The following is a 13,607-nucleotide window of genomic DNA, read 5'->3' as shown; positions in this document are numbered from 1 at the left end:
TTTTGTATGTGATTATTTAGTGCAATGCAAAGTTAAGAATTGTCGTGCATATTAATGATATTTTGCACTGTTAGACAAAACAATAACAAACCAAATTTCAACAAAATTTAGCTATAAAAACTATTTGGGCAAAGTCGAAACACTACCAATGTTTATACTTTCTAAGTAATCTGGAAGTGTATATTTAGCCTGGCTTTCTTGTTTTCCCGCGTTTTTATAATATTTCTATAAAGCACCAATCGCAGTGAAAATACGCCACCATGCAAATCAGTGAAGCGAATCCGAAATTTCGCTCTTTTTCGTTGGACGATCTGCAAGATGGTGTATAAGAAGTTTATTGAAATTGGTACGGTTGTTTACATCAACCTAGGGCCCCACGCAGGGAAATTAGCTGCTATAGTAAACGTAGTTGACCAAAACCGACTTTTGGTTAACGGGCCATGCAGCAAAGTGCCGAGATGCGTCGTTAATCTGAAGCAGATCAAGATCACACAATTCAGGATTAAGATGCCGTTTGGAGCTCGCGCCGGGGTCGTCGCAAAGGCTTGGGAAAAGGCCAATATCAACGCTCTGTGGGCCGAGACGAAGTGGGCAAAGAAAATCGAGTCAAAAGAGAAGAAAGCGTCGCTTTCCGATTACGACCGTTACAAATTAATGAAAATCCGGCAGAAGAGAAGTAAGATCATTGCTGCTGAAGTTCGCCGACTCAAAAAAAGTGCAAAATCGCAATAATGTGATTGGATGAAATAAAATTCGCACTTTTAATGCTTGTGTTTTGGTATTTCTTACAAAAAGAAAGTTACAATACCTTTAAATCAGGTTAGGTTAAAACCTTGGTCATTGTTGTGCATACATGCTGTTAAGTGGTTTATTTTATCATAACAAAATTAATAACTGGGCCAACAGTTAACAAGGTTCGCACTCATCAGGGTTATTTGAGGTTTTCGTATTTACTTTCGCTGAATAAGTTAAATGTCCATAGACTACATATCTCCACATACATGGAGGGGTTTCGCCAGTCTCAAACCTATATTTAAAAAATGACATGAAACAACATTGCTATACAGTTGGAGCACTATTTGTACTGAAACTGAAACCCGCTTATTTAATACAGGGCCCAGTGTGATGCAAATTTAAAAATGTAGATCTGCAACATCATTAGATTCATTACAATAGTAGTAATGTATAGTAATACATCTGAAAAAGTTTATCTGATGCAATAGAAAAGTGGACTTAAGGGTACTTCCTTTTAGAGGAACCAATTAGTGACCACTGTTTGTCGGGCGCCGTGGTGTAGTGGTTAGCGCGCCTGCCTCTAACCCAGAGGTAATGGGTACAAGGCTCGAGGCTGCTACCATTGTGGGCGCATGTGTCCTTGGGCAAGACACTTAACGGCATTTGCTCCAACCCAGTGGTCACTAATGGGTTGTCTAAATTATCAGCCATACATAAAAAAAAAAAGAAAAAAAATATATTTAATTACCCACAAAGTAATATACATGGTAACTCGTAAGCTGGCACGAGGTGTTAACTCATGTGATAATGACTGTCGTTTTCCGGCCACGCGTGGATAAAGTAAGTTACATTCATTCATTCACTGGGTTTTAATGTTTAAAACTGTGGTATTCAGCAGTCTATTAACCCACTATTTCACTGCAGAACACATACACCCACAATGGAAGCAGGGTCAATATCATGCTGTTGTTACAAGGCAATAGTTTTAGGCGTATGTGTCCTTAGGCAAGACACTTAACAGCAATTTCTCCAAACCAGTAGTCACTATTGGGTTGTCTACATAAACATAATCCTGAAAAATATTTTCTACAATGTTTGTTTAGTAACTAAAAAGTTAATGGTTACTAAAACAATCGAAGGCATAAGGTGCATGAACCTGAATACTGGCGCTGCAGCCATGTTATAAAGACTCTCGTTGCCCAAGCCCCTCCAACTACATAAATAAATAAGTTACGTACGTGGTAACTTGTAAGCGTGCACAAGGTGTATAAAAAAGAACACTCGTGTTGCAACAACTGACGTTGCCCCGCCATGCAAGGATGAATAAGTTACATACATTTGTATAACTATTTCTACAACTGTGGTATATGGTAGCATTGGCATTTTTTTTAAAATCAGGTGAAAGAACTTAAATCGGTGCTCAAATTAATGTTCAACCCGCCTAGACCCAAATACATATGGTGTCTCTCGTCTGTCTCGCTATTTAACCATTAGTGAGTATTTTTAGGTTAACAAGTTTTAGATTTAATTAAAGGAATGTAACAATTCATACAAACAAGAAGCTATCACTGAATTGGAGCAATTGCTGGTAGGTGTCTTGCCCATAGACAGATACTGTGAGATACACCATAGTAGTGATACCGATAGGCCTTGAACCCAAAACCTCTGGCTAACCCTGTGCCAAACCAATTTATATATATATGCACTCCAATTACATTTAATATATATCATTGACATCCAAATTGAGTGAATGACTAAAAGATAGCTGGCAGCATTGACTCCAGCAGAATAAGACTACAGCTACGCAGCCAGACACACATACAACACACAACATCTATTTATAAACTCTATACTGAATAACCAAATCTAAAACATACTGAATCACTGAAATGCTTACCTTATCTAAAACAGTTTTTATGTAACACATAACCTAGTTAAGATACAACAGCCACGCTTTTATGATCTTAGCTATCGTTTTCGAAGATATAAATACAGTATTCTGTAATATGTATTTACTTACAAGGCACCATTACAGGGGCTTTCCCCGAACGCCCACACTACACCAAAAGTGAGCAGAACTGTTCTGGTGCTATCATTAAAGTAGCAACTTAAATATTACTGTTTGTAATCCGCTGCCTTTGGAATGAATGAATATTATCTATCCGTACATGGCGGGGCAACGACAGTCGTTATAACACAGATGTTCTGTTTCATACACCTCGTGCCCACTTACAAGTTACGTAACTGTGTGGGTGATTGTGTTTCTGTATGGCTGACAATTTGGACAACCCATTAGTGACCACTGGGTTGGTGAAATTGCGGTTAAGTGCCTATAGACCACATATCTGTAGTAGGCAGTGCAAGGACACAAACGATTACAATGTTAGCAACGTCGAGATTCGAACCAAAGGATTGCCAGCGGAGTTTGGATCTTGCAGCAAGTGTGCCAAGGTATATTTTGAGCTTACCACCTTAAAAAGGTGGTCTTGTAATCAGAAACCTAAAAGAAACACGAATTTGTCTTATTATATTTATTTTTCACGTTTAAATATTCGATTCGTCGATTGCACTGAGACGGAATCCCAGTGTCCACCAAACTCGTTCACAGTGTTACCGCCACCTAACGGCGAGGTAGATCATCATTTCAACCTATAGGACAAGGTAAACGACATGGCAATTAGAAGGCGCGGGGATGATCTACAATTTGTGGGGTTTTCGGCGGAATTTTTATGACTACATCAGGATTTCTGTAACATAGTTTTTAGGTTGCTCCGTCGACGGTGAACAATCGTTCAGTTTTCTGGCCGCGAACTCTTTAGTTAGTTCGTGATAGTCTGGCAACTTCGGCCGGGGGTAAGGGTTGGCTAACTCGGCAAAATTTGGCGAATTCGACAAAATAAATTCGCGACTGTCTGGATTTGATAATCGAGCTGTTGACATCATTGATGGGGTGGGCGTGGCTTCGTCTATTACACCAAGCGAGTTGATGGAAGATCCACGACTTATAAGTGAGCTCTTACTCGACGTCAGGGACGTTGAATGACTTCCGTTGCTGCTTATACTCAGCGTGCTACCGGGGAGGGTGGTCGTCGTGGTAACTGTGGTCGTTGTGCGACTCCTTGTGGTGAAAGGGTTGCGATCAGTATCGTCGTAAGGTGGCGTTTGTGGCGTGGAACCAATCGAAGAGACTTCTCCAGTAGAGGAAGGACCAGACGATGAAAAAGCGGAGTCCGAGTTGGCCGATGATGACGAACCAAGTTGGTTGGGTGACGTTTTCGTTGGGACACCGTCTGTAATGAAAGTTTTAAATATATGATAATGTGGGGTAAGATGGATACCGTTAGCACATTTTTATCCCATATTTCCTGATCGTGTTTTTAACAAGTAACAACGCTCTTTTAGAGTGGTGGGGATACCGTTATATAATTTTGTAAATGTTCTTTGTTTACTTTCATATGGGACGAAAAAGAGAGTGAAAACATAAACCACCTTCAAAATGAAAAAAATAAAAATGAAAATAAGTGAAAAAACATAACTTACTTCGATCAGGGTGGCCGTTATGTTTTCTTATACTCCGTCTCACAACTTGAGCTTGTAATTTTGTCATCGAGTTATTACGTCGTGTGAACGATTGTGGTCGTCGCTGGGTGGCGGTAGAGTTGCCACAACATAGCGATGATACTTCGCAACTGACTGATCGACCAGATTGCGCCAAAGTTGTGAGCGCTGTTACCGAGCCATGACTTGAAGCGGACGAAATGGACATACTGCTGGCTGATAAACTGCGGAATATAACGTTTATATCTATTGGCATTATCATCCTTATTTGCTCCAACCTAGTGGCCACTAATGGGTTGTTTAAATTGCCAAAAATATTCACCATCAAGGTTACATACGTGGTAACTTGTAAGCGTGAACGAGGTGTATGAAACAGAACAACCGTGTTATAACGACTGTCGTTGCCCCACCATGCGAGGTTAAATAAGTTACATACGTGATAACTTGTAAGCGTGAACGAGGTGTATAAAACAGAACACCTGTGTTATAACAGCTGTCGTTGCCCCGCCATGCAAGAGTAAAAGTTACATTCATTCAATCAGTTAGTTTATATCCAAAATAGGAAATACCTCCTAAGTTTGGTTTCAATACGGCTGGCAAGTTCCCTCGTATCTTTAAGCTGCTTGTGTACGCTCTCATGTCGCTCCACACGTTTCAATCTTTCGCCAAGTTCACGGTTGTTAAAATCCTTGGCATTCCTGCCAACAAAAACAAGTAATTTTATCGAAACCGTAATATAATTGGACATCGGAGGTAAAACACAGTCGGTATTTATCCTTTACGTTGTGGCAAGCTACGATAAAGCACAATAGTTACGTCACAGTGATGTGTTGTTTACCGAACAATGGTTAACAAGCGCCCCCCCTGAGTTAGGAATGTTATATGAATAAGCTTCTCACACAAACATGTATGACTTTGTATGTTACATCCATTCAACGCAAGTTTTACAGACTTAATATTTTCCACGCGGCATTCGCGCAAAATACGGCGCATTTTTAACCAACTTTTTAGGAAAACTAATTTTAAATATTTTTAAAGAATACGCGTTTGTTGTTTTACCATTAATTCCTACGTCTTGGTTGTTTTAAATATCTAAAGATAAAAAAAATGAATTTTTTTAATGCTAAAAAAAACTTCAAAAAAAAAATTGATTTAAATTTTTTTCCAAGCAAGATAATAAAACAACCATGTTATTAAATTTCACAAAATACACGCCAATTTATTAGCCACGCTGCTTAAACAAATGGTTTCCGTTACTTGCCAACCTCTAACAGACATGAAGTAATAAAAGGGTTGGCAGACGACCAACTGATTATCCCGACTTTAAACCGAGTAAATTTGAAAGTTGAAATTATCTTTTAAAGGTTGGTATACTATAACGAGTAAGGAGAAAATGTTGCTATACTGAACATTTGAGACACTTTGTTATTAGTATTCTTGGAATAGTAGGGCGGATGTACAAAACTAACTGTTTATATATTATTATATGCAATTGTTCATTCTTAACTTTAAACATTTATGGGCATTATTAATATTTAAGATGAATGAAACACTTTCGTGCGTAATTTGGTAATTGTGGAGTTTCTGTATATTTGTATAAAGAATAGAAATTGTATTGAATATTGTATACGTCATATGTATGTCATCATATACAATAGAATCATATACATATATGTTAAATATATACACATATGTGCTATAACAGTTATACTTTGTTCAGATCACAAGTGAAATACCAACAATGTAGAAGAATTCATAAACAAAAAATTAATCGAGATTATGCAGAATAATTTAAACAATGATCACAACTTTTCCACTTTTAATTAAAAGCTTCCGATTGTTCATTAAGATTCAGTCATTTTTATTTGTTGTTATAAATAAAACATTTTTATTTGATTAAAAGTCCCACAAACCTTAGTTCTTTTTCCAACTTCTTGCATTTATTGTTCGCTGACCTCCGTTCGATATCAGAAGATGTCACTCCAACATTAGTTGCGTATAGTTCGTTCAATTGTTCTTCTTTCTCCGATATAAGAAGAAGGGTGTTCGGGTTCCCATCCGCCGAACCCATCTCCTCCAATGATCTTAACTCTTCTCGAAGATGTGCGATCCTGGAAAATATTGGATGAATGTGAATTTATCTTTGCATGGCCAGAAAACAACAGGCGTTATAACACAGGTGTTCTGTTTCATACACCTTGTGCCCGCTTACAAGTTACCATGTATGTAACAAATTTATCCTCGCATGGCAGGAAAACAACAGTCGTTATAACACGGGTGTTCTGTTTCATACACCTCGTGCCCGCTTACAAGTTACCATGTTTGTAACAAATATGTCCTTGCATGGCGGGGCATCAACAGCCGTTATAACACAGGTGTTCTTTTTCATACACCTTATATCCATGTTATTACATTTAATTGGTGCTTTAATACCAATTAATATGTTACTATGTGTACCCAGATTATTCACATATGGTATCTTAACTTATTCCATAGCATACCCATGTTAGGCGTCTGTGAATGCTTTCCATTATAAAAAATCCACATCCAGGCATAGTGTTAATAATCTTTATAAATGTGGAGGTTTCCATTATAAAAATCCACAATACTAAACTTAATAACCTTTTAGCGGCTAATTTGGTGGAAAAAACCTTGGTGTATTGTAGACGTTTCATCCACCATTTGGCAAGACTAAATCAGGAAACGCATAAATTTAAATTTACAAAGATTTTTTATACTATGCCTGGTAGCAGAAGTAACATAATACTTAACTTACTTATCATTAGTGTTTTGCAGTTGGTTGATCAATCTCTCTCTTTCTTCATCATCCGATGACTTACTCGGTAAATCTCGTTGTACAGAAGTTGCGTCAAACACCTCCAATCCTTCATCACTACGGAACGCACTCCTGTTCGTAAAATCAAACTGAATCAATACAAACATGACACATATGTATAGTAGGGTGGAGGAAGATGAGACACCTTTTCGTTCTATTTTTTGTCGCATTTGGTAGTAAACAAAGAACATTCAATAAATTACACCTTATCCTCACTACGTACATAGACCATTGTTGAATTGTTTAAAACGCGATCAGGATATTTAAATATTATGTGCTAAAAGTGTTCCATCTTCCCCCACAGTACTCTACACTTTTTTTTTTAAATTCCATTTTTAGCGACGTAAAAAGTAAAAAAAAATATTTGTTTTTTATTCAATTTTTTAAGTTCTTACATCAAGATGTATTTTTTAACATAATATAGAAAGTAGGTGCTAACAGTGTCCCACCTTACCCCACAGTACTATATACACACATTATGTTAACTTAACGTACCAATGCTTTTTCCAATGTTGATGTTTACTCCTTGCATTTGTAAGATCGACTTCCGCATCGGATAATTCTCTCCTCAACTTAACAACCCTCTTTTTCATCGCATCAAGTTCACTTCTCACCTGCTCGGGGTCGTATTTCGTACAAATCGACCAATTCGAACATGAGGTTTCAGCGCTGTTTACTGTTGTAGAAGATGTGTGTTTAGTTTATGATTACGATTTGGTTTGGTGGCATGGCACAGTGACTACTGATTAGTTTGCCCGATCTAAAACAATCAACCACAAAGTTACAAACGTGAAAACTCCTAAGTAGGAACGAGGTGTATGAAACAGAAGGCCCGTGTTATAACAACTGTCGTTGCCCCGCCATGTGGGGATAAATAAGTTACATACGTGGTAACTTGTAAGCTGGCACGAGGTGTATGAAACAGAACACCCGTGTTATAACAACTGTTGTTTCCCTGCCATGTGAGGATGAACAAGTTACGTTCATGCATTTATTATGTATCGGGCAATGTTTAGAGCCTTTTTAGCTGTAGCAATTGGATATTTGAAAACACAGAAGGTTTTAAAAACAAACTATAACTCAATGTTAACTTACAACTTCTATTCGATTTCGCGCTTTCTGTTCTGATCACTCGGTTTTTTAAATTATGCATCTGCAAGTTGAAGATAAAATGTGAGAAATTAAGGTACAGAGTACAAAAAAGATACATAAATGTATATTTAACAAAATAATAAACTGCTTTTTAGCTCAAACGTTAACCTGATAATTTACAAAATATTCTACCTGCTTTTTTGCAAGTTCAATTTCAACGGCTTTTTCATTCACAGCTTCTTCTTTTAACTAAAAATTACAAATTTTTTTAAAAAAGCGATATATATATATTAATATATATATAATTGTTAAAACACGCTTATGGTTAAAAAATGCTTTTATTTAATTGGTAGAAAGAAGCGTGGTCGCTACATCTAGCAGACAAACAATGAGCGATTTATGTTCAATTATTTTGAAGTTAAACTTCTAAAAATGTGCATTTAAATAATAAATTTAGATTATATTTATATATATATGGAGAAATAGAATATTACATTATGGTGATTTTAGATTGTGTAGTGTTGAAGCCACATACCAGTTAGTGGGTGTGTTATTAATATCCTTATGAGATACTACGGCATTGGAATGATAAGTGGTGCTACAAACATAAGGGGGCTTGGAATTCTCAAGCATACTTCAGCCATCACTTATGGAAGGCATGAAAAAGTAGCTCGGGGAGAATATATCGTTAAAACCACACTATTGGTCTTGTGCTAAGTAAGATGATGCTTTATGTGCGAACGATTCAAAAATACTAATTGTAATGTATGTCTCATAAATAAAACTCAAAATGCAATAATATAATTTAAAAACATAAATTAAATGTTATGTAAAATTCAAAATATTAGGCAAAATGTAAAAAATACTTTAAAGTAAAAACTAAACGCAAATACAATAAAACATATACATAAATGAATCCTCAAAAGGTACAAAAACTAAGCAAACTTTTTACAAATCTTAACACACGTTCATAGTTTCATACAAGACATAGGAATTATTGTCACATTACATACCAGGCAAATATTTCAACAATGATTAATAGTTGTATACAAGTTGTTAAATACCACCAATTGTTAGACCATATATTACAGTCATGAGTTGTAATGTCTGGTCACAAACTAAATATTCTATTTGGAATCTGGATCAAGAATTGCAAATATTTTCCTTTGAAAAAATAATGATCAGGAATATTTATCCTACTGGTTTGCCTTAACTTGCAGTTAGTTTATTATAAAATTAAAAAATTAAAATTCAATTATAGTGGCTACCGTGCATATTAATTTGAAAGTTAAAAATTCAATTTTCCTTTAACTGTATTTCTATTGGGTAAGTTTTTCCTTTAACACTGTAAGTAAAGTAAAGAGGGGTAAGATGGGACTTGTTAGTAGTAAACAAAGAATATTTAAACTAAAAGAGCGTTTTTAATTGTTAAAAACAAGATCAGGAAATATGTGTTTAGGTGCTAACAGTATCCCATCTTACCCCATATTAATATAAAGATAAAAGAAACCAGTTGTAAATTAGAATATTAAGTACACTGGCCCTACTAAGTATACTGAATTGAAAGTTAGAAAAAAAGACAAAGATAAAAGGGACCAGTTGCGCAACAAACAATGTTGTAAAGTCACAATAACGAGAAGAGCGAACTTTCAATTGTGGATGGTGAAACAATCTCGTGTTACAACGCAGGAATTCCTTATGACATCATTGAATAGCGCTCGCATATTATGAAGTAACAGACAATGGAAGATTGTTTAAATTAAGCTATTGAAAGAGCATTGGAATATCAAATTCAAACCATATATGTATGCGGGAAATATGAAGAAATGGTATTTGGATTAAGTTAAGTATAAAGCAACATCGTAAAATGAGATTATAACAGTTGGGTTCCTGGTTAAATAAACCAGGTTTATTTCCAGACATTACAGAATGGTCCAACAATCCCTCATGAATTACCACCTACACAAACAGACTAACTCAACAAATACGTTGAGTATTCAATTACTGGTCAACAATGGAGTTAACAAACACATGTAACGAATAAAAAGCCATTCAGACATTTTTTATCGTTAACTTTTGTTTGTTATTAGTCATCTAGTCATGTCACTCATTGCTGTGATAACTAAATAAACTGTATTTCTATTGGGTAAGTTGTAATAAATAGGTGTTATAACATTTTTTATATGAATGCAACTATGCAAGACATTTTATTTAAAATGTTTTTTAATAATTTTAAATTTGTTTTTAAGAAAATTACATATATTTTGCCGAGCTTAACAAAAATAAACAAACTATAATAGTGGCGAGAGGCAAACCCTGCTAAAACAACACAAGCATAAAACAAATGTCATTGATTTTCCTTTAACACTGTACAGCTGTGATGTAAGAAATGAATGCGAGTGAATTTAACAACGGGAGAACTGGTTATTTAAAGCAGTTTATAAATTTAGTTAAATCGATCCTGGTTTACAACGAATCTTAATCATGTTTTGTTTCTTTTGTAAAATAGATATAATATAAATATAAATGCCTTTTAATCTATCTTTAAATACCTATTTAACTTTAGAAAAATTATGGATCGCCCAACGTAAATGTTTATTCTATTTAGTTATTTAGAGAGAGAGGTGGAATTTTTCTTTGAGTGGACTCTTATGGGCACCACACACAACTAATGCCAGCCAACAAGTTAGAGCCATCGGAAAATTCCACTGACAGTGACAGACTTGATTGTTTATGTTACAGCAGCAAACGGCCAGGGGCTATACAGTTGACTGGGAGTCACCTTATAACACAGGGGCACTTGTGTGATTAGACTGTTTCAACAACTAGGTTTGGTTGTGTGATACCTAATTATAATATTGCTAACCATTTAAAGAAGACTTCTAAAACATTGCACAAAATACTATAACCTGCACCACAATATGTTATTACAAATGGTACAAGTCTAATATTATTACATCAGTAATAACCAATGATATTTAATATAGGTAAAGCACAAGATTTCCAATGTATATTTTTACAACTGCGCACAATACATAGGACAGTTCACAACTTCTACAAAATATTTTTTAAAATCAAATAAATCTAAAACTATTACCTTAGCATACTATTACTTAATTTTCAATAACAAATGATATAAATATATAGACACAAAACAAAACAATATTTTTAACGCAACAATTAAAAAAGGCCCCAAAACAGCGAAAACAAACAAGCCGGAAGGAATTTTTATTACATAAGAATTCAGGCTAAATAAATTTAGTTTATTGAGTCAGCTGTTACTATTGGTCATGCCAATTGAGTTAATGATTTATGGGCTTTTAATATTTGATTTGTAATACAGAGGGGTCTTTATACCAGGTATACACACGATAAATAACTTGAATACGTCATCACGTTATCTCATGTTTGATATTTACGCTGATCTCCTTTATGCTCAGAAGCAATTGAAAGCATTTTCTATTTTAGCTTCCGAAAATATTGAAAAATTAATTTGAATCTTTGAAACTTATTTTGGATTTAAGAAAATAATGAAAAATACATTAAAGGAGTATTGACTTATACAAAAATATAAGTAACTGAATTGACTTACAAAAATATTTGAAAATAGTTTTGGCTCACGAAAATATTAAAAATAGTTTGTTGCTTTGTAAACAAAACAACTCTACTTTCTCTATATATATTTTTTACTTTCTCTATATATATTAATATTTGAAAATACAATAACACCTTAACACCAAGTATGTAGTGCATGAAATGTTTAATATAATAAGTTTATTCCAACCTGTACGTCATGTTTGGTGGATTCTAAGTAATCTTCCAGCATCTTCTGTTGGTGAGCGTGCCATACCTGACGAGGGTCTTCACGCTGGTTTGATTCTGGGAAAGTTAAATTTGTAATAACTTTGAAATGGATATTTGTTAGTGATCAATAAATGTAAAAACTAAATATTAATGAATTTTAAACTTTTTCCAATATTTCAATCAAAATATTTTTCAAACTTATTTTTATCTTTCTTGTTTAAAGCAGCCATGTAGAAATAGGAAAAACATTAGCCCAGCAAACAAGTTATATATATATAGAATAAATTAAATGCTATCAAAACTCAATGTGGCGCCCACTGAACGAATGTAAAGTATAAACATATGTAGGTATGGGGATGAAATGTAAGATCTGAAATTAACAATGATTTTAGAAAGTAAAAACTAGGGTTTGAAAGTTAGAGAGGCCACTCATAACGGCCGGCTAGAAGTAGACTTGCTCTATGACCTCACAGAACACAACTGCTACACCTGGTCACAAAAATGCAAACATCGAATTAAACAAAGTGAAAAATGAGACATGCGCTGCTAATCCGACCCCTGCTAAACATTATCTGTATCACTAGAACTTACGATTTAAATGATCAATGTAATAAACCCCAAACTCCTTGTCTTGAAATTCTTCCCAACCAATCGGAAGTTCTGTACGAGAACATAAAAATAACATTAATGTATGAATGAGTTTCTATATATAGCCCATATATAATAGCTTTTCGGTAACGGTACTAAAGCTCGAAAAAGTTTACAAAATTTAAAAGATGGGTAACTATAAAACTAGTCATTTTAACACGCTTACAGATAACAGAAGTACATACAAAACTTGATCAATACAATATTACTATGCAATGTGAAACCTTTTAAACTATGGGATACTGATTAGAAACCAGCCAGGAAGTTGTTAAAATGATTAAGGAAGTCGTTCAACATACTCTGACACAAACGTTTGGCAGAGTAAAATAACTAAACCATCTTCATTGATGAAAGAAGTTAATATACACATAAATACGAATTTTTTTATAATTTAAAATCAAAGTTTCTTAAAATAATATCTTTGTAATATCAAAAACGAATCTCATTCACCTGTGCTTATACAATCAGCGAAAGTGTGAGGTTTTGTCAATCTGTCTCTAGGGTCGATCCATGAAGTTCTTTGCAAGTTATGATCAATGTAATAAACCCTCCCGTCAAAATCAATGGCTTCCTCCCATCCAGGGGGGAGGGGGAGCTCGCGACATGTATCTCCCATATTTATAATTCCATTGATATCTTTGCTTGGTTAAACTTGATCTTGCTTCGTGTGAATAGATTTATACAATACAGTTGCTGTTGTGTGGAAACAAAGATAGGTTTATTATAATGGGATTCACACTTTTTGAACTTTTAACAAAATCTGGGGTGACATTGTTAAAATACAGTTACACTCATAGTTGTCAAACATAGGGAACCTCATTGATTAATGTGGTGAATACAATATACTTTGGCTCTGTTTGTTTGTATAGACACCTAACAGCAGGGTAAAATCTGGGGTGACATTGTTAAAACACAGTTACACTCATAGTTGTCA

General features: G+C 34.8%; 2 protein-coding genes across 2 annotated transcripts; one reads left to right on the top strand and one right to left on the bottom strand.

Annotated features, from left to right (window-relative positions):
* The first annotated feature begins 45 nt into the window (after positions 1-45).
* LOC149724657 (large ribosomal subunit protein eL14-like) lies at positions 46-765 on the top strand. Its single transcript, XM_089891940.1, has one exon. It carries the CDS (start codon positions 319-321, stop codon positions 730-732), a length of 414 nt encoding a protein of 137 aa, XP_089748066.1. The 5' UTR covers positions 46-318; the 3' UTR covers positions 733-765.
* LOC149724656 (protein WWC2-like) lies at positions 296-13,539 on the bottom strand. Its single transcript, XM_089891920.1, has 11 exons — positions 13,124-13,539; positions 12,617-12,685; positions 12,006-12,100; positions 8,414-8,470; positions 8,225-8,282; positions 7,625-7,805; positions 7,070-7,201; positions 6,207-6,404; positions 4,863-4,991; positions 4,276-4,517; positions 296-4,025 (listed from the first exon to the last, which is right to left on the bottom strand). The coding sequence occupies exons 1-11, from the start codon at positions 13,287-13,289 to the stop codon at positions 3,469-3,471; spliced, it is 1,884 nt and encodes a 627-aa protein (XP_089748046.1). The 5' UTR covers positions 13,290-13,539; the 3' UTR covers positions 296-3,468.
* Between the last annotated feature and the right edge of the window lie 68 nt (positions 13,540-13,607).

This window comes from Ciona robusta, chromosome 14, assembly GCF_009617815.1.
Source record: "Ciona robusta chromosome 14, ASM961781v2".
Taxonomy (NCBI): domain Eukaryota; kingdom Metazoa; phylum Chordata; class Ascidiacea; order Phlebobranchia; family Cionidae; genus Ciona; species Ciona robusta.
This window is presented reverse-complemented; position numbering and strand designations above follow the sequence as displayed.

Coding starts and splice junctions, on each gene's coding strand:
- LOC149724656 (XM_089891920.1), bottom strand. CDS start 13,289: ATGGGAGATACATGTCGCGAGCTCCCCCTCCCCCCTGGATGGGAGGAA. Junction 8,283..8,413: donor TTGAACTTGCAAAAAAGCAG/GTAGAATATTTT, acceptor TTCAACTTGCAG/ATGCATAATTTAAAAAACCG. Junction 4,992..6,206: donor AAGTTGGAAAAAGAACTAAG/GTTTGTGGGACT, acceptor TTTTGTTGGCAG/GAATGCCAAGGATTTTAACA.
- LOC149724657 (XM_089891940.1), top strand. CDS start 319: ATGGTGTATAAGAAGTTTATTGAAATTGGTACGGTTGTTTACATCAAC.